Consider the following 21,005-nt stretch of genomic DNA (forward strand, 5'->3'; position numbering starts at 1 on the left):
TTTCAGGGGTAGAGACATACTGCAGCTTCTCTATCAGATGTTCATGACGTGCCTATCATCACCTTGCCTTTTTCTTTATATTAACAATGTGTGGTATCCTGAAGGCCAGATATATGAAATTTCCATCTAGGCATCTTGTGCGATTTGCAGCACTAGTGATAGCTTTGCATGTATTCATGTACAATGTACCTCCTCTAATTCTCTTCTCTCCCTTGCTGATAATGTTTCATATTCAATATCATACCAATTCTGGAATACAGTATGTCCCAAAAAAAAAATTACAACGCGGCCTTCCGCAATGATATCTTTAAAAATAGTGAGTGAATCTTAATAAAAAAATTCAGGGTATGAGACTATAACTCATTGCCCACATCTTACAGAAAAAACCCCATTCGATTTGCTTCAGTGGTCAAAGAGAAATACGGAATTTTGTAGAGGATATCGGGAATCTCCTCTGTCCAAGTTCTGTCTATTGTTCACACACAAGATCATCGAAATGCTAAACTCGGAAGAATCCGATTCATGACATGCTTTACAACAATCCACATTTTTCTGTGACCGCTTAACCAAATTGAACGGGGTTTTTTCTGCAAAATAGAGCTAAGATGTTATACCTTAAGACTCTGAAGTAGCACGTACACAGGTTGATCATAATAGATGTTATCAATTCGATAATCTGATTGTAATTTTTGGGGCGACCTACTGCAGTATGTCCCCTAAAAAAAATTACAATAAGATTTTCGCATTGATAATGCCCAATATGATTAAATTTTTCAAATGCTACTTCAGGGTCGTGAAATATAACATTTTAGCTCTCCTTTGCAGAAATCCCCATTCGATTTGGTTAGGCGGTCACAGAGAAATGTGGATTGTTGTAAAGCATGTCATGAATCAGATTCTTCCGAGTTTTTAGCATTTCGATGATCTTGTGTGTGAACAATAGACAGAACTTGGACAGAACAGATTCCCGACATCCTCTACAAAAGTCCGTATTTCTCTTTGACCACTGAAGCAAATCGAATGGGGTTTTTTCTGTAAGATGTGGGCAATGAGTTATAGTTTCATACCCTGAATTTGTATTTAGATTGATTCACTATTTTTAAAGATATCATTGTGGAGGGCCCCGTTGTAATTCTTTTTGGGACATACTGTATAGATCACCAAGGAAATATGAAAACACCGCTCTTACAACCTGCTCTTAGAGTTCCACATTCACTTCATTTTCTAACCTCTTCACCTTCTTCTCTTCATTGCTTCTCCAGTTTTGGCTTTTCATTGATCATTTCAGTTTGTCACTTCAACATATATATATGTATATCATGGCTCGACACTAACTTTTTTGTTTGGTGGCCCGATGGGGCCACCAAAATCCTAAATTTCAAATTTTTGGTGGCCCGAGAGAAAAATTTGGTGTCCCGAAAAAAAAACAATAAAAGACATTAAAAGTCCTGTTTTTTTTTTTAAATGAGTCAAATATTTAAGTTTTATGATAGTAAGTATTAAAAAGTTGGACATATCTACTCATAAATTAAACTTCAACAAACTTGCAACACTCACTCTCAGGCACTCATTCAGTCCTTTTCATCCATCCTTTAAACAAATTTAACTGCTAATTTCCGGCGCAAAAAGTTACGAATTTATTGACATACTTTTCAAAAAATTGTGGTGGCCCGAGGCGGGCAAACCAAATTTGCCCTTTTTTGAAATTTGGTGACCCGACTTTCATTTTTGAAGGCCCCGGGCCACCGGGCCACCGTTAGTGTCGAGCCCTGCATATATATATATATATATATATATATATGCACCTAGGTCTCTATTTGTGGCTAGCACTATGTGGTTTTAGGGTGGTTGTTGTTGTTGGTTTGTTTTTGTCTTGTTTGTTCAATTGTTTGTGTTATTAAGTGTGTTTGTGTTCCTCTGTCTTGGTCTCTATTTTCTCCGTCTGTCATTTCCACTGATTGAAATCTGCATACCAATAGATTTTTGGCTGATCAGAGCTCTGTATGTTCAAAACATTCACTTGTTTTCCAATGTAATTTTCATAGATTATTCATGGTTTTTGCTCATAGGGAAGAAACATCACCACCACTTACTACACTATGTACTACAAATATACCATCATAATCAACACACACACCACCACCATCATCGTCGTCGTCATCATGATTATCATCAACATTCCTCACTATTCATTTCTCAGCTGCATTGTTTACTTAAAACAGAAAAATGCTAATTACAAGACTTCTGTTTTTTGGTGATATGAAATTTTTACTTTCTAAAAACATGATAAGAATTTACTATACAAGTGGACCTCTGTACAAATACACTAGGATATAGAAAACAGTCCCGATATTTTGAACTCAACATCTTCACCGACGTTTCCTGTACATACTTCACTGAAACATTGTACATATGTGACACTACTGGGATTCACAAATTGCAGAACAAAGATTGGGCTGTGTGTGCAATTATTGTCCTTGATCGAAAACCAAATTGCAAGAATCAAGCATATTTTTGAGGTAATTTGTACTCTCACTAATTGCTCACAAACAGACAGTGCATTGGTTTCTTTATAAACATCAAGCCACCACAGCTGGTACCAAGTTTTACAAACGTGGACAGCTTTAAAAATCATAGAAGTTTATTAAAAGTGTATCTGAAGAATAATAATAAACAGAAACCCCTCCTGTTTTGAGCACACTTTAAAATGTACACTTGGCAAAATGGTGCAATACAAATTGGCCATGCGTCAGCCAAAAAACCACTGCAATATGTACCTTTTCCACTACAGCTTTATTTGGTTTTTGTACCCCCCCCCCCCCCCCCCAAGCAAAAAAAAAAAATGTGCAAATCTCGTACACCTGTTATCCTTAAGTTGGACAAAAAGAAGCGTACAACCATATTTTTTCCTGTCAAGAAATACGAACAGCACATGTGCAGAACATATCAGCAGAGACTACTACATAATTTCTATTCAATCTCCTCATCAATAACATCTACACATTTCTCTTCTCTTTTATTCATACATTGTATATGCTCCACTGTTAGCGTCTTACCTAATGCTACTCACAAACTGCAGCATGGCTTGGCAAATATCAAGTGAGGTTCCTGTACACATCAGTATGTATATCTCTTTTTATCTTTCTGCATCAATCTATTCATGCTTCACATCATCATTGGGGTTGAAACACAGGATCAATGTAGACTGCACAGACCAACATTTACATGTACCATCCTAACACATGAATATAAAAGACTCAATACTATATACACATACATTGTACCTGTGCAAATACACAACACATTGAAGTCTCAAAATAATATGCACATCAAATTTCTCTATAGTCGTTTCAGTGGGAAGACTTGTTCAATTTGGCATCGTATTTCAAATATTTCTCCTTTTTTTTCTGAGCATGGACTCTACTAGAAGGAAAGGGAGTATACAATGAAACTACGTGAGCATTTTCTTCCACAAAATAATGTATCACTACAAACATATTTCAGAAAATGAGTACAATGTACAAGATAAGCTCCAGATAGAATACCACTCATCTCCACCAGTGCCATGATATGTGCAAATACCAGAATATGATACTGGATTTCATAATTTCGTGATTTGAGAGACGACATCGACCACTCACTATATTTCTGAAATCCAGGGCTGCTTGATTTATCAGGTTGTATCTATCATTGCATTTTGAGGGGTTGTTTTGATTGTTTGTTTGTTTGTTTGTTTGTTTGGTTTTTGTTTTTTTTTTTTTGGGGGGGGGGGGCATTGGGCGAGGAAAATTGTGTCATTAGAAAAAGAGGAACACCAACAACTGAACAAAACATCAGGACATTACATAACACACAGGACATTGTCACATACTAATACAGTGTATTCGTCAACAAGACACACAAGTACACTCACTTGTGACCAGGCATTCCTTGGACAGACTTAACCCATTCACTGTTCACTGTGAGTTTCTAAATCCCCCCGCCCCCTCCCCCAGGGGTTAAGGGATTGTATTCTATGTTGCAGGAGATATACTGCCAACAACACTGGCCAAGATAGGGAGGCTCTCAAACTCCTCCAGCCTCTCTAGCACTTAGAATTATCCATTTACAATGATCCCTACAGCCATTCATGATCACAAAATTGGCAACTCCCAACCTTCCAAGTCATTATCACTCTCCTGTTTAGTTGCCTTTTATCACTACTGTAGCAACGCTGACATTTATCCTTTTACGAATACATGTAGTACAATGCTCTGCTCTGTTGGAAATATGAAGCAATTACCTGGAATATGCATTACATATTAACTGTTTATCAACACCATGGTTTTAGTTAAGATGTCCGGAAAATATTTCCCAATGTAGTGATCATAACACGCAATACATAGGGATGTGTGCTCGCTTTATTTTTGTCAGATTTCCTCGGGAGAAGTACACATATGGTGAAGTATTAACATTTCAGAATGATCATTAGCAAGGGTCTGGTAAAAGCAGATGGTAAGAAAAATTAGCACAAAGAGAGTACAGGCATCCAGATATATACAGATAATCACAGTCAGGGATAAGGCAGGCATAAAGGTATGCTTAAAAGGAACACAATTATAAGTGCACACGAAGTTACAGAAAGGAGAGAAAGAGGAAAAGGGGAGCAAAATGATATAAATTGAACTTGTGTAGGAGAAAAGCAGACAGAGAGAGAAAGAGAGGGAATTACTTGACTTCATATCATAAAGAGGAGAGATGCAATATTGTGAGAAGGGGTGCGGTGCATAGGCAAGAGGTATGACAAGGACAGTCCAAAGCAGATCTCGTAAGTCATGGCAGTAACAAAATTTGTGGCCTTTACCTGCCGACAGTCAAAATCAACCCATGCAGCATAGCAAATGTACATTCATGTATAATAATCTCTGAAAGAGGGAAGAAGTTCCTACACCTGGGCTGGAACATGTAGGTAGTGCATTGTTTTCTGGTGTCTATATTTCTGTGACACTAAACAGAAATAGACGCTTTACACAAATGCTCGCAAACCTCGATAGTAACCTCAAACCCCCCCCCCCCCCCCCCCCGAACAATTACTGCACACCATATCAATAACATTTTCAGTGGGTGAACAAGAACATTGCGTGAAATGGATACAGCAGTTGATTAGGTTTCACATACTTTGGAAAAGCTATTCCGGCACCACTTTAATGAGGCCTCTCAACAAACTGTAGATGTCACAAGAGTGATGGGGAGATATCATAACACTTGGGACAATGTCAAATTCATGGTGGACATTTTCTCAATTAGGGCAGTGGACATGTTACACAACATGAGGTGTGTGCACAGCTTCAACATGATATAACTAGCAGTCCCCTATGTCAATATGCAAAAGAAAAATAACTTTACACTTACCATTATGTGTGCATACAGGCTATTGAAATAGGTTTTTATCCACTTTTGTTTCAAAAGAAGGACAAAGGGGGCAATAAATTGGCACTGAAAGAAGTACCTGTATGTGATTTACTAAGCCATACTCTGTAAAAATAGGTCTCTGATAAGACAGTGTAATCTACTGTCTTAAATCACCATTCTAAGGACTGTTTTTCAAGACTACAATGCTCCAGAACTGTGAACTACATTCAGGTATAAACTTATACCTGAAGTCCATTTATGGACTGATCAGGACTTCCATAGAGCAGTTTTTTTAAGAGTTGGCTACCTACAAGCCGTTTGTAATGTTATGTTTAAGTGATTCACCATTAATGAAATTGCCAATACTTTCTTGATATATTTGTCTCATGTTGATCACATTGTCACTTATCTGTTGTCTTTGTGTACTTGAATACAGTCAGCATAGGATATTTTGTGGTGATGAGTCCATTTGATACCAACAAACAAACAAACAAACAAACAAACAATAAATAAATAATAAATAAAAAGGATTTACGACATTTAGTCCACACAAGTTTATGCCACTGAAAGTAAAGGTGTCTACAGTGAGCTCATAAAGGACATACAAACTTCATCCTACTGGACTGAGTGCAAGAGATTAATAAAGCACATTTTTCAATCTTACAGCAGAAGTCTTTCTAAATATGGATTCTTCTTTTACAAATAAATCCCATAATGAAAGAAAGATATTATTCAGAGGGGTGAAGGTTCAGGTGTGAGTTTCTTCAATTTGTCTCCCTCTACAAATTAAATTTGTAGAGGGAGAAAAATTGAAGAAACTCACACCTAAATCCCATAATGTTTGGAGTCACACAAGGACCATGTTAAATGGGCTATAGTTCCTGTGGCCTTTTCCATTCTGATAATTTCCAGTAATGTAAGGAATTACACATCGATCAGAATATGACACGCGATGTCACATCTTTTCGATAGGAGTCCTGCTCATATGATTCACAGCAAACACACTTTACAACCACCCTAGGAATCGCGACAAAAAAATACAAATATCTCTGTTCACAACAGTCAATATAGCTTCAATCTTTGAAATATGTAACTGCTAATCTTTTATGCCATTCAGTTTGATGTTTACTCATTCTCTCTGAAATAAAAATGGGGGTGGGGTGGAGAGAAAATGAATGCACCTGCAGCAACATTACTTAGAAGAAATTCTACAATTTGATTCTATTCATCACTTACTGTAGTAATCTTGTGGGGTTTTTTTTCATGATTTTATCTACAGTGTTCACTTTAAGTAGAATCTGCAGAATGAAAGCACTTGTTCCAGTATTTTAACTAAAATTTCATTTTTTTAAACTAAAATTTCATTTTCTAACTAAAATTTCATTTAAGCTCCATTATCACAGGGACGCATACAGGACAGGGGAAAATCGTAACATTGTTTTACTTTTCTGCAAACTGTGACAGTCTCATAAAAAAATAAAACAACAAAAAATGTCACAAATAGGCTGCAAGCAAAGTTATTTCACTCTGTTATGTTGTACTAATAAAATGTACATTTTAAGTACTTGCTTGACAGTGATACTTATCTCAGAGGCAAGCCCTGATGAAATGTCACCTTAATTCTTGTTTTGTTTTGAAACATTCATACACCCTCACAAACACACTCAAAATCAACCATGTTTTCTTTAAGAAAAAAAAATGCAATAATGATGCAAGTACTTGTTGGGAATCACTTGGCTGAAAAATCTAAAGCACCATCCTTAGAACAACCTCTCTGTCCAATATTAGAGTAACTTGCCAGAATTCCCGTCATCCAGAAAGATACCATTGAATATGATATCATGTTTAACACTCTCATGGTCCTATTGACTGTTGTCACCCATACCTCTTGTTGGTCCAAACTTAATTATTTGACATGACCACCTTTGGCAGAGAGAGCTTTTCTCCTACTTTTGCAGTGCATCATTCATAATATATCTTGATTTTCATCAGAAATAAGTTTTCTAACTCATTCCCCTTCAGAGAGATATTTTACTTCCAAGATTTGCAGGAGGGAGATAACAACATAGACAACATGTGTACTTTGACTGTACAAAATATAAAATTCAAAGAGATATGACAGGAATGCACTGGCCAAATGCACAATATTTTGTCAAGGTAAACTATGGCCATCAATATCATACATCAACTGTGTGACAAATGGTCCTTATTTTGACACAAATCTGTTTTTGGGTTTTTTTTTTTAATTTCCATAATACAAGCTGTCTAACTGTGAGGATACATATGAAAAGTTGTTGTATTTGGTCCCTTGCATTTGATTTTGATGTATTCTAACCAGCCACACCTTAACAGATATGAGTTCAAAATGATTTAGCTCTTGCTTTCACACATTTTAGTACCACCTATTTCTAAGAAATTGGAAACTGGAAACTACATTCAAGACCCAACTTCAAGACGATGTAGACCTTCACAAGAATAGGACTTCTACAAATGTTGGATTAGGATCAGAGAAAACTACCAGTAATCTTCATTTCAACAAGAGGCACGAATGTTCAAAAAAAAAGAGAAGAAGAAAAGAAAAACAAAATGCTATGCACATAACATTCCACTGGCTGGCTGTAATGTAAAAAAAAAAAAGAAGAAAAATCATAATAGTGATAAAATATGAATGAGTAAATTAAACAGAAAATGGGATAAAGGTTTGTGCTATCGTAAGTTTTTTCTTTTCATGTGTACAATAATACATACAGTGATAATCCAATATATACAAAACAATGCAACCGGGTAGGTGAGCTAGCTTTGGCCTGCAGATGTGCTCCCAGCTATGTGATTGGCTGCGTCTTGAGCCGGACGAGGGGGATCTTCTTCTCCCGGACACAGCGGTCGCACACCCACTCTGCGGCCTGCTCCGAGTTGAGCAGCGTGTAGGCCGTGGTCGTCATGCCGGTGCAGATGCGGTGGTACCAAGTGTGGCAGCTGCTGACGCAGATGACCGCATCCTCGGAGTCCTGCACTTGCTGGTGGCAGATGCCACACGCAAACAGAGTCTGTGGGTTGCTGTACATCATTGGCGGCACGGGGCCGTTCGAGTTGTGGCTGTTGGCCAGGCTGTTTGGGTACGGGGCGCCCCCGCCCCCTCCGGCGCCGATGCCCGGCGGCATGCCGTGGTGCTGGTGGTGGGCGTGGTGGTATGAGTTGCCGTAGGGGCCAAACTGATTGTTCATGGCCGCCGTGCGGCTCAGGCGGCGCGTAAGCAGATTCAGGCCCCGGGTGGTGGCCGTAGCTCCACTCGGGTCGTCTTCAAAGGGGTTGGCAGCTACAATGTTGTCACCACTTGGGTTGGGTGGGGGCGCCAGGTTGCCCGCTGCGCATGCACCACTCCCGGCACCCTACAGATCAAAGAAAAGGTGGAGCAACCAAAGCAGAGAACATGTGAATGTGCAGACGTTCGTTGTGCTGTAAACATGAACACCAATCACTGTACAAAATTATGGTATACATACCTGGCTACCTCAGTTTGCATCATATCACAAGAATATCAACCTACTGGCAATAGTTGTCTATTGCAATATTCAGAGTGCTTTTAATGAGATATACATGTACTATCAGTTGCTATCTGCAGTACCAAGCATACTTTGCTAACATTTATGGCTAATTACAGCAGGAGTGATGAATATAAAGACTTACCTACGTTTTGTATCTACAAGGTATGTAGATGCTCTACAGAGATATGTACTGACAGTTAATTAATCTCTAGCAAAGGCTTTCAAATCTTTATCCAGAGGCAAGTAAAAGTCTTCATTAGGTGATCCGAGTATCCTCTCGGATCACCTTCTGTATCTGTACGGATTCTTTGTTCTTCTTCTTCTTCTTCTTCTTCTTCTTTCTTTATTTCTGGACAAAAGTTGTGTATCTACGTACTCAAAAAGTACTCAGAGTATCAACTTCAAACTCATACCATATATGTATCATGTCCCAAAGACGACAAATCTAATGTATCATTGTGATTGGTCGATCGTGACGTCACTATGACGTCATTATATGAAAACACATTCTCACTCCTATCTCATTAAAGGAATGGAATTTTTCAATGAAATTTACGTCACATATAGTTCAAGTCAAGCGCATTCTACTCATATAATCAAAATTCATATTTTCTCTTAAAACGTGCGCGTACGCGCGCGTTGAAATATTTGTATGCTCAAATCGAGCTCAAATTTTTTTCGCACACGTTTCAGACCATTTGGAGCATTTTTTGAAAAATTGAAAAAATTGGACGGACGCGTACGCGCGCGCGCATATACGCACGTAAAGCTCATATGCAATAGAAATTTCCACTTTTTTTACACAGATCGGATGCCTGAAATGTCAAGGAATATTTCTACCAAGTTTCAAGTCAATCCCACTCAAAATGACGTCATACGGGTCCGTCAAAGTTGAAATTCCGCGCGCGCGTCAATGGCGATATACAGTGCAACAATGCCAAAAAACTGCCAATTTCAAATCCGATTTTACTCGTCAGGATGGACGGTGACCCCCCATTTTCTTTACATATTCTGAATGCTGATGAGTTGTACATGTCATTTCATGGGTTGGCAATGCTGGAAAAATGATTAAAATATATCAAATTTCTTAATAAAGTTAAAAAAGTAAATTTTCAAAATGACGTCATCAAATTTCAAGTTCATTCAAGCATATCTCACTTATTCTTTAGTTGATTTTCGTCCAAATTTCAATATGTTGTAGCTTATTAAATGATCTTTCAGATATATAATAACAACAATTTGATTGGATGACGGCATCACCTCGTAAAAAGGGATTAAAAGTAACATTGTTAAATTTGACCAGTTTACGTGTTATCTCTATGGGAGTGCAGTTTTTCTGGAAATGAAAACTGACATGACTATCTTTATCGAGCACTAGCTCACTTATGCTTCGATGAATTTCTCCCAGATTTTAGTATGTTGTAGCTGAGACTTTGGGCTATCGTTAATGTGCCCTTCGTTTTTTCATACGGAGTCGGCATCATGCCCGAAAACTTGGTTGAAATTAAAGCTTATCTTCCATGTATTTTCATATTCCTTTCTTTCTGCAACTTTCTTTGCAATAACTCAAGAAAAACAAGCTCTATCAGCCCAATATTTTGCACATGTTTAGTTTATGTCACGTACATTATTTCATAAAATAACAACTACTTGATCGGGCACCTTCTTGGGTATGTAAATTAGGGTCAAAGGTCAAAAATGTTTCATCCTGTATCTTGGTGAATACATGTCTTATCTTTCCCATATTTTGCATACGTAAAGACCATGTTACAAGAATCATTTCACAAAATAACCACTTTTTGCTCAGACGCCATCTTGTCTGTGCAAAGTAGGGTCAAAGGTCATATGTACTTCTTTCTTTATCTTCATTATGACGTGTTATCTCTATGGGAGGGAATTTTTCTAGATGTGAAAATTGACATGATTGTCTTTATTGACGACTAGCTCAATTACCCTTCGGTGAATTTCTTCCAGATTTTAGTACATGTATGTTGTAGCCAATGTAATACTCTTTAACTTTTGTGAATCAAAGTTTTAATCGGATGATGTCTTCACCACGTGAAAATGGATATAATGTAACCTTGTCAAATTTAACCAGTTTACGTGTTATCTCTATGGGAGGGAATTTTTCTGGAAATGAAAATTGACATGACGGTCTTTATCGAGCACTACCTCACTTACTCTTCTGTAAATTTCTCCCAGATTTTAATATGTTGTAGCTGAGACTTTGGGCTATCATCAGTGATTCTCCATTTTTTCATACGATGCCGAGATCACGTCAAAAAACTTGGTTGACATCAAACTTATCTTCGATGTATTGAGATATTTCTTTCTCTCTGCAACTTTCTTTGCAATAACTCAAGAAAAACAGCCCCTATCATCCCCATATTTGGCACATGTTTAGTTTATGTCACGTACATTATTTCATAAAATGACAACTACTTGATCAGACACCATCTTGGGTATGTAAATTAGGGTCAAAGGTCATAAATGTTTTAACCTGTATCTTGGTGAATACATGTCCTATCTTTCCCATATTTTGCACACGCAAAGGCCATGTTACAAGAATCATTTCACAAAATAACCACTTTTTGCTCAGATGCCATCTTGGCTGTGCAAAGTTGGGTCAATGGTCAAATACACTTCATTCTGTATCTTCGTTATAGTGTATACCGAATTTGGTAACAAAGATAGCAGACCTGACTCTCTTTTCTAAATGAGAATCCAAATATCACACGTCCAATGTCTCTAAACACAGATGAAACCTATATGGTCATGCCTATTGCGATCAGGACTCGAATCATTGTTTTAAAAAAAATCGGATCACCTAATTTGTCAGTCTTGACAAATTCCAAGTCTAGTTAGGTGATCCGAGTATCCTCTCGGATCACCTTCTGTATCTGTACGGATTCTTTGTTCTTCTTCTTCTTCTTCTTCTTCTTCTTTCTTTATTTCTGGACAAAAGTTGTGTATCTACGTACTCAGAAAGTTCTCACAGTATCAATTTCAAACTCATACCATATATGTATCATGTCCCAAAGACGAAAAATTTTATAAAATCATAGTGATCAGTCGACCGTGACGTCACTATGACGTCATTATACGAAAACACATTTTCATCCATATCTCATTAACAGAATAGAATTCTTCAATGAAATTTACGTCACATATATTTTAAGTCAAGCGGATTCTACTCATATTGTCAAAATTCATATTTATCTTAGAACGTGCGCGTACGCGCGCGTTGAAATATTTGTATGCTCAAATCGAGCTCAAAATTTTTTTGCACACGTTTCAGACCATTTGGAGCATTTTTTGAAAAATTGAAAAAATTGGACGGACGCGTACGCGCGCGCACATATTCGCACACACAGCTCATATGCAATAGAAATTTTCAGTTTTTTTACACGGATCGGATGTCCAAAATGTCAAGGAATATTTCTACCAAGTTTCAAGTCGATCCGACTCAATATGACGTCATACGGGCCCGTCAAATTCAAAATTCCGCGCGCGCGTCAATGGGGATACACAGTGCAACTATGCCAAAAAAACGCCAATTTTAAATCGGATTTTACTCGTCAGGATTGACGGTGACTCCCAATTTTCTTGACATATTCTGAAAGCTGATGAGTTGTACATGTTATTTCATGGGCTGACGATGCTGAAAAAAGGATTAAAAGATATCAAATTTCTTAATAAAGTAAAAAAAGTAAATTTTCAAAATGACGTCATCAAATTTCAAGTTCACTCGAGCGTATCTCACTTATCCTTTGCCAATTTTCACCCAAATTTCAATATGTTGTAGCTTATGAAATGTTCTTTCATAAATGTATAAACATAATGTTAATTGGATGACGGCATCACCTCGAAAAAAATGATTGAAGGTAACCTTGTCAAATTTGACCAGTTTACGTGTAATCTCTATGGGAGTGCAATTTTTATGGAAATGAAAATTGACATGACTATCTTTATCGAGCACTAGCTCACTTATGCTTCGATGAATTTCTCTAAGATTTTAATATGTTGTAGCTGAGACGTAGGGCTATCGTAATGTGCCCTTCGTTTTTTCATACGTTGTCGGAATCACGTCTAAAAACTTGGTTGAAATTAAAGCTTATCTTCGATGTATTGAAATATTTCTGTCTTTCTGCAACTTTCTGTGCAATAACTCAAGAAAAACATACCCTATCACCACCATATTCTGCATATGTTTAGTTCATGTCACGAACATTATTTTACAAAATAACAACTACTTGATCAGACGCCATCTTGGGTATGTAAATTATGGTCAAAGGTCATAGATGTTTCATCCTGTATCTTGATAAATACATGTCCTATCTTTCCCATATTTTGCACACGTAAAGACCATATTACAGGGATCATTTCATAAAATAACCACATTTTGCTCAGATGCCATCTTGTCTGTGCAAAGTGGGGTCAAAGGTCATATGTACTTCTTTTTCTATCTTCGTTATGACGTGTTATCTCTATGGGAGGGAATTTTTTAAATGTGAAAATTGACATGACTCTCTTTATCGAGCACTATCTTACTTATGCTTCGGTGAATTTCTCTCAGATTTTAACATGTTGTAGCTGAGACTTTATACTATCAGGACTCAAATCATTGTTTAAAAAAAAAATCGGATCACCTAATTTGTCAGTGTTGACAAATTCCGGTTCTAGTGTTAAACTTCCCGTTGTCACAAAAAAAAGTTCTTTCTCCTCAAATGTTGTGTAGAGGTTAGCTCAGAAAGTCCTCATCCTATCAATGTCAAAATTATACCATATATGTATCATGTCCCAGAGACGACAGATCTAATAAAATCATAGTGATCAGTCGAAAGTGACGTCACTATGACGTCATTATATGAAAACACATTCTCATTCATATCTCATTAATGGAATGGAATTTTTCTATGAAATTTACCTCACATATAGTTCGAATCAAGTTGATTCTACTCATGTTCTCAAAATTCATCTGTACTCTTCAAACGTGCGCGTACGCGCGCGTTGAAATATTTTTATGCTCCAATCGAGCTCAAAAATTTTTTGGACACGTTTCAGACCATTTGGAGCATTTTTTGAAAAATTGAAAAAATCGGACGGACGCGTACGCGTGCGCGCATATACGCACGCACAGCTAATATGCAATAGAAATTTCCCGTTTTTTCACTCAGATCGGATATCTGAAATGTCAAGGAATATTTCGACAAAGTTTCAAATCAATCCAATTCAATATGACGTCATGCGGGCCCGTCAAAGTTGAAATTCCGCGCGCGCGTCAATGGCGATATACAGTGCAACTATGCCAAAAAAACCGCCAATTTTAAATCCGATTTTACTCGTCAGGATGGACGGTGACCCCCCATTTTCTTTGCATATTTTGAAAGCTGATGAGTTGTACATGTCATTTCATGGGGTGGCAATGCTGACAAAATGATTAAAAGATATCAAATTTCTTAATAAAGTAAAAAAAGTAAAATTTTCAAAATGACGTCATCAAATTTCAAGTTCATTCGAGCGTATCTCACTAGTCCTTTGTCAATTTTCACCCAGATTTCAGTATGTTGTAGCTTATTTAATGTTCTTTCAAACATAAAATAACAAAATTTTGATTAGATAACGGTATCACCTCGTATAAATGGATTGAAAGTAATATTGTCAAATTTGACCAGTTTACGTGTTATCTCTATGGGAGTGCAGTTTTTCTGGAAATGAAAATTGACATGACTATCTTTATCGACCACTAGCTCACTTACCCTTCGGTAAATTTCTCCCAGATTTTACTATGTTGTAGCTGAGACTTTACGCTACCGTAAGTGTGGCCTTCGTTTTTTCATACGATGTCGGGATCATGTCAAAAATTTTGGTTGAAATTCAAGCTTATCTTCGATGTATTAAGATATTTCTTTCTTTCTGCAACTTTCTTTGCAATAACTCAAGAAAAACGGCCTCTATCACTTCTATATTTTGCACATGTTTAGTTCATGTCACGTAAATTATTTCATAAAATAACAACTACTTGGTCAGACGCCATCTTGGGTATGTAAAGTAGGGTCAAAGGTTATAAGTGTTTCATCCTGTATCTTAGTGAATACATGTCCTATCGTTCCCATATTTTGCACACGAAAAGACCATGTTTCAAGGATCATCTCACAAAATAACTCCTTTTTACTCAGATGCCATCTTGTCTGTGCAAATTGAGGTCAAAGGTCATATGTACTTCTTTTTGTATCTCCGTTATGACGTGTTATCTCTATGGGAGGGAATTTTTTTTAAATGTGAAAATTGACATGATTGTCTTTATCGAGCACTAGCTCACTTACCCTTCGGTGAATTTCTCCCAGATTTTAATATGTTGTAGCTGAGACTTTGCGCTATCGTTCAATTGCCTTTCGTTTTTTCATACGATGTCGGGATCACGATAAAAAACTTGGTTGAAATTAAAGCTTATCTTCTATGTATTGAGATATTTCTTTCTTTCTGCAACTTTCTTTGCAATAACTCAAGAAAAACACGCCCTATCACCCCCATATTTTGCACATGTTTAGTTCATGCCACGTACATTATTTCATAAAATAACAACTACTAGATCGGACAACATCTTGGGTATGTAAATTAGGGTCAAAGGTCATTAATGTTTCATCTTCTATCTTGGTGAATACCTGTCCTATCTTTCCCACATTTTGCACACGTATAGACGATGTCGCGAGAATCATTTCACAAAATAACCACTATTTCATTAGATGCAATCTTGGGAGTGCAAAGGTGGGTCAAAGGTCATATGTTCTTGTTGCTGTCTCTTCGTTATAATGTATACAAAATTTGGTACCAAACATGGCAGATATGACTCCCTTTGCTAAATGACAATGCAAACATCACACGGCCAATGTCTCTAAACACAGATGAAACTTGTATGGTCATGCCTATTGCGATCAGGACTCGAATCATTGATAAAAAAAATCGGATCACCTTAATTTGTCAGTGATGACAAATTACAATCTCTAGTTTCTTCTTGAAACTCCTCCATATCTCATGTTATGATTTCATTTGTTATTTGTTACCATTTCTAATATTTGTCTGAAGGCACTAAATGAATTTTACAGGAAGATGTGACCACTTTTAAGAACATCATCTACATATATGTCCAGAAAATCAGTTCAGGACTGTAAATCTGTAGTGCCACTAACTTGGGGCAAGTCACTGCAACCAAGTTTTGAGCTGGACAAGTGAACTCCAAACACTTGCCCAGTTGGGCTTGATGAGCAGAGTATATATCTGTAGCATCTCAATTTAAATAAACAAACTGTAGGTACATGTAGCTATTAAAATATAAATAATGCACACTCCTTTTTTTAAAAAAAAAGAACAAAAATTGAAATTAGGCAGTGGGCAAATATGTTACTGTTGACCTAATCTTATGCTGGCTTCTTGGTGAACTCTGTTCCTGACCTTTGAGCCGGGAGCTTTCTTGCGCTTCTTCGTTGGGCTGGGGGGCTGGCTAGTAGATGAACCCTTGCTGCTGTCTGTGTTCTCACGCTCACTGTCTGTTGATGCAGCTTTCATTGGCAGGTAAAAGAAAACGTTAAGAGGTTAAAATGGAGATGGGATTATTAATACAGCCATCCTACATTGAAGGAAGATATGATGCATCTGTCACCTGATGAGATGGGAACATGTTTTTCTTTTCTAAATCTTTTACACAAATACTGTTCTACTCAGAACAATTTCAGCATGTTACTGTTAATCCATCTCCTCCTCAATACACTATGAATACATAGTTTCTATGTGCTTTAAAACTTACAAGTGCGTAGTCAAGTTAGGTATCATGAAGAGGCATTGTGATGTCAGTGACTCCCGAGATCCCGTCCTGAGAGCCCTTTTTTTTCAAAGAGGATTTTAAGAGTGTGAGACAGATTTTCAAGGACATGCCTTGTCATACAATGCCCGACAATTTCCTCATTCCATGCCACTCATCTGATGGCTAGAGGAAAGTAAGCTTGTGTAAATCCTATCAAGACTGTCTTCATTTAGCATCATAAAGGGGCATCAAGATGTGTCAGTCTCCCAAAGACAGCCCCCTTTTGCACGGATTTTAACTGAGTGAGAGGCAGATTTGACTCGTTGAGGACGGACTGATTTTGCTACAACACAAATTTCCCATAGACACATGCCTGAGTATACTTGGGACTCATCCTCAACGGGTTAAAGTGCAAGTCTTATCATTTCTAATGCCTGACAGTTTTATTATTCCATGTAATTGGTCTGATGATACAGAGGATTATCAAGTAGACATACAACCTGAACATCAAACACAAGCTTTCTTGAATCAGGAACACATCCAATCATATTTAGACAGAAAAATTTGTCTGTTTGGAGGAGTTTTATAATTTTTTTTTTTTACTTTGACGGTTCTTCTCCATGGAGAGGGATTCTGTGAAGCCAGATGTAGTCTTGGTGCTGGTGTACTTTTGCACCACCTCGTCAATTGATCTCCAAACAAGCACAAACCCATCCTAAATATTCAGCAACAAAGAATATTTGCATCTGAGTGAGTCCAAAGTCCGGCAGAAATGGAATATTTGCTGTTTTGACCGAGTGCCACTTTTACAGTATGTTGATTACAGCTACAATATTTGTAGTTCACTCTGCACTGCGTTGTACAGAAGCAGAAGGCCTGGCATTGCATACAAAATATGTCCACAGCAGTGAGTGCAGCGATTGATCTGAATATAGCAATCTCACAGCAATCACAGCAAGTTTTTCTATGGTATCTTTAAAAAGATTAATTAGGTACTAACTAAAGCGATGGACTTCATAGTATAGTATCCACAGAATATATCCTCAACCGAAACTAGGCGAAAGATCGGTCTGTATCTGGTTGTCGGAGATATGTTCTGCAGAGACTGCATCTGGCTTCACGGATCCCCTCCTACACTACAAATCTCCGGAGCTCCGGAGGAGAGCAATAACTTCAAAGTATAAAAAAAGACTCCTCCGAACAGACGGATCTTTCTGTCTAAGCATATCCCTGACAATATACAGACTGAAATTTCGGTCTACTTTGTAGGCCCTATAAGACGTATTGTAGAGTTTCTACCTTTGTAGCATTCATTCCATGACATGGTGATACAATTTTAAATGCCTAGAAGAATAGACAGGAGTCATACCTATCTGCCTATTACGCTCTAAAAATAATAACAAATTATTGCTAATTTTAGGCAATAAAGCTTTTTAAAATAGGCCCTAAATCAAGTTAGAACTAGACTAGGCCCTACTGCTAGGCTCTAGTAGTAGGTCTGGTCCGAGTCAGTAACGTTAGAATGGAAGGTGGCATATGAAAACGCATTGCCATTTTGTCCACAGGAAAGCGAAAGTCGGATGTGAGTTATTAAATTATAGAAAGCCTGTGTAGAACGCTACGTCGATCTTCGCACTGCACTGTAATCAGGTAATCAGTAATTTAACTACAAACGCTGATAGTGCAGAGAAGTGCTTAAACTACTACGTGATGCGATGCGGTCTCCGCAACTGACTTGAATTATGACTAATTAGTGCATAGTGGAGCAGTGTACCGAATTACGAAGATTACTGCTGCATGCACACCATCCACCACTTCCAGGCGAGGCGGTGACGCGGTAAGGCATACGCGAAACGTTGCGGCGTAGCGGCTTACCAGGGTAGTGGAAAGCAAATCCACGTAGTCCGTGCACAGAGGCAATTTAGTCATACAGATCTAGTCCCATATCACTACTTACTGCGGAGTCTTTTGGTAGGTTTTTTGTCCCTTGGCATCGGGTAGCTAGTTGCAATAATGTCGCTGTGCAGATATGGTGTTCCAGCTCACGTTTCGTGCATTTTAATGTCACTATTTCCGTTCTTAGCTATTTCTATTACGCACTGGCCGGGGTCACATACATGATTTTTTTCCTTTACAGCAATATCATGTTACTGGCTCTAGAGGGCGCTATAACTATTTCACTGTTTCTAGTCATTCCTTTATTTTTCAGCAGGCAGATCGTGTGCTCAGTATCTATTCATCGAAAAAAAAAAATACGAAATTAAAAAAAAAAAGATACGTAAGGCTACGCTCGCTCAGTAATTTAGACATTTCATGACTGAATTCACGCTGGAAAAGGAATTCAAAATAGGCACACTAGCAGTGAGAATTTGGGGCATGAATGTGCAGGTGCTGTTTTGGTGGAATTACATTATCACCTTTAAGAAAAAAAGAAAATATTTCTTTCATGCATTATTCCTTATATATTTCTCTTTCATGCATTATTCCTTATATATTTCTCTTTCATGCATTATTCCTTATATATTTCTCTTTCATACAGTCACATGTCATATTTGCGATGATATTCTCACACAGACTCACGTGATTTAATGTGCTCTGAGATTTCTCAGGCACTGGTTTGGCAGAAGAAGAAAAAAAAATGAGAGTGAAAAAAAAATCATATGACATAGTCATTGTAGAGATACAGGAATGGTAAGAGCTGGACAAAACAAACAAACAAACAAACAAACAAACAAACAAACAATTTTCACACACAGTCACCACGCAAACACACTCAACAGAGTTGAAACTAATACCAAACTCACTGCAGTATGTGCAAGACCAGGCTCGAGTTGGCCATTACTTGTCATATTTTTGTGAGGAAACTTTACGAGAGAGACTACAAAACTGTTTAATGACAAGAACTGTTACACTGTAATGTTGTCATCTGCAAATATCCATAAAGAATTTCTTCCTCCTCGTCAATATCCACTCATTAACATTATACATACATTATTTTGCCAGCCTCCCTGCTCTGTTCATGTATTCCCCTTTCCTTTCAACACCTTTCTCTCTCTGTCTCTCTGTCTCTCTTTATATCTCTCTTTCTCATACACACACACACACACACACACACACACATACACATACACTTTCTCTTCTCAACATTGTAGCACTTACTGCTATCTGTGCATGACCAGACAGTTGTATCAACTTCCTCTCAAACACAGTGAAACTGAATTTAAAAATGAATTTTATTCATACAAACATCATTTACCCATTTTGGGTTATAACATCTTCTGTAACAGACAACAGAAATATTTCATTTGGCCAGGTAATTCTTCATACACAACATATGAACACCCTTTTTGTCAGTGGTGTTTGCATGACGGAATATATTTCGTTTGGGGAGGGTGGAAATGGGGAATAGGGTTGGGGGATATGAGAACATGTTTCAACTGGAAACAAACAAACAAATAAACAAACAGAAGGCCATACTTTAGAAATATATGAGTTTAAGGACTTGAAACATTGACAGATAGAGATTGAAACCCTGTTTTATCAGACCTTACCCTGACAACGTCGAACATCAGGAGAACAAAATTCCTTGCCTCCGGCAGGAGAGAGTGAGGGGTACCCTTTTTAACAGACACACACCAAAAACCGTCTCTGGGTAGGCTTCCATAACAACCTACCCATTCATGTGCAAAAGGTGGTGTGGTTACAATCCATGCATGTCATCGGCGAGCGGTGTGTCATTCTGTTTGAACTATTGCGCATGTGTGTTTGAGTATATCAAAAGAATGTTACCGCAGAGCGTTTTAACAGAAGGGTTGTTGGGGTAATGTCAAGGTACATGTAATTACCCTAGCTACCCAGGGTAGAATTTGGCAAAAGTTACCGCGACAACGTCCCAGCAACATTTTGCAGGGACTGTTTTAATACGCAGGGTAAAAAAAAAGTTTGCCCAGATGTTGTTGCAGTAACTCTGGTTTGAAAGGCTCTGTTAAAATGGGGCTTGAAAAAGAAAACTGTCTTGCATTTAATCTACCAGTTGGTATTGTCGTTACAAAGGCCCCCTTCATTCATACTCTCATCGCTTGTACAGGCTTGCCAGATAAGGACAAGGATACAAATAAATCAAGGCACAGAAATACACAAATATTGTGGTTATGCTTCTCTTCTCCTTTGTTTCATGGTGAAAGAAAATCTTCATACCTGCAGCAGTGGTACAGGTCTGGAAAAGTCCAAAGTATTCCATAACGAAGCTGAATGTGTAGAATTTAATG

At 37.7% G+C, this 21,005-nt stretch overlaps 1 protein-coding gene across 1 annotated transcript; it reads right to left on the reverse strand.

The window, feature by feature from the left end:
• Nucleotides 1-8,102: 8,102 nt before the first annotated feature.
• On the reverse strand, nucleotides 8,103-18,831 carry LOC139709384 (uncharacterized). The gene is made up of 3 exons (XM_071621346.1): nucleotides 18,695-18,831; nucleotides 16,389-16,495; nucleotides 8,103-8,780 (listed from the first exon to the last, which is right to left on the reverse strand). The coding sequence occupies exons 1-3, from the start codon at nucleotides 18,729-18,731 to the stop codon at nucleotides 8,214-8,216; spliced, it is 711 nt and encodes a 236-aa protein (XP_071477447.1). The 5' UTR covers nucleotides 18,732-18,831; the 3' UTR covers nucleotides 8,103-8,213.
• Nucleotides 18,832-21,005: the final 2,174 nt, after the last annotated feature.

This window comes from Diadema antillarum, unplaced genomic scaffold (assembly GCF_040938485.1).
Source record: "Diadema antillarum isolate AM-2024a unplaced genomic scaffold, OU_Dant_1.0 seq00001430_RagTag, whole genome shotgun sequence".
In the NCBI taxonomy this organism is placed as follows: domain Eukaryota; kingdom Metazoa; phylum Echinodermata; class Echinoidea; order Diadematoida; family Diadematidae; genus Diadema; species Diadema antillarum.

Excerpts from the sequence above, each read along its gene's own strand:
- LOC139709384 (XM_071621346.1), bottom strand. The coding sequence starts at position 18,731 with ATGCCAAGGGACAAAAAACCTACCAAAAGACTCCGCA. Across the intron at positions 16,496-18,694 it reads ACCTACCAAAAGACTCCGCA|CTGCATCAACAGACAGTGAG; the intron begins GTAAGTAGTGAT and ends TGCCAATGAAAG. Across the intron at positions 8,781-16,388 it reads AGAAAGCTCCCGGCTCAAAG|GGTGCCGGGAGTGGTGCATG; the intron begins GTCAGGAACAGA and ends TTTGATCTGTAG.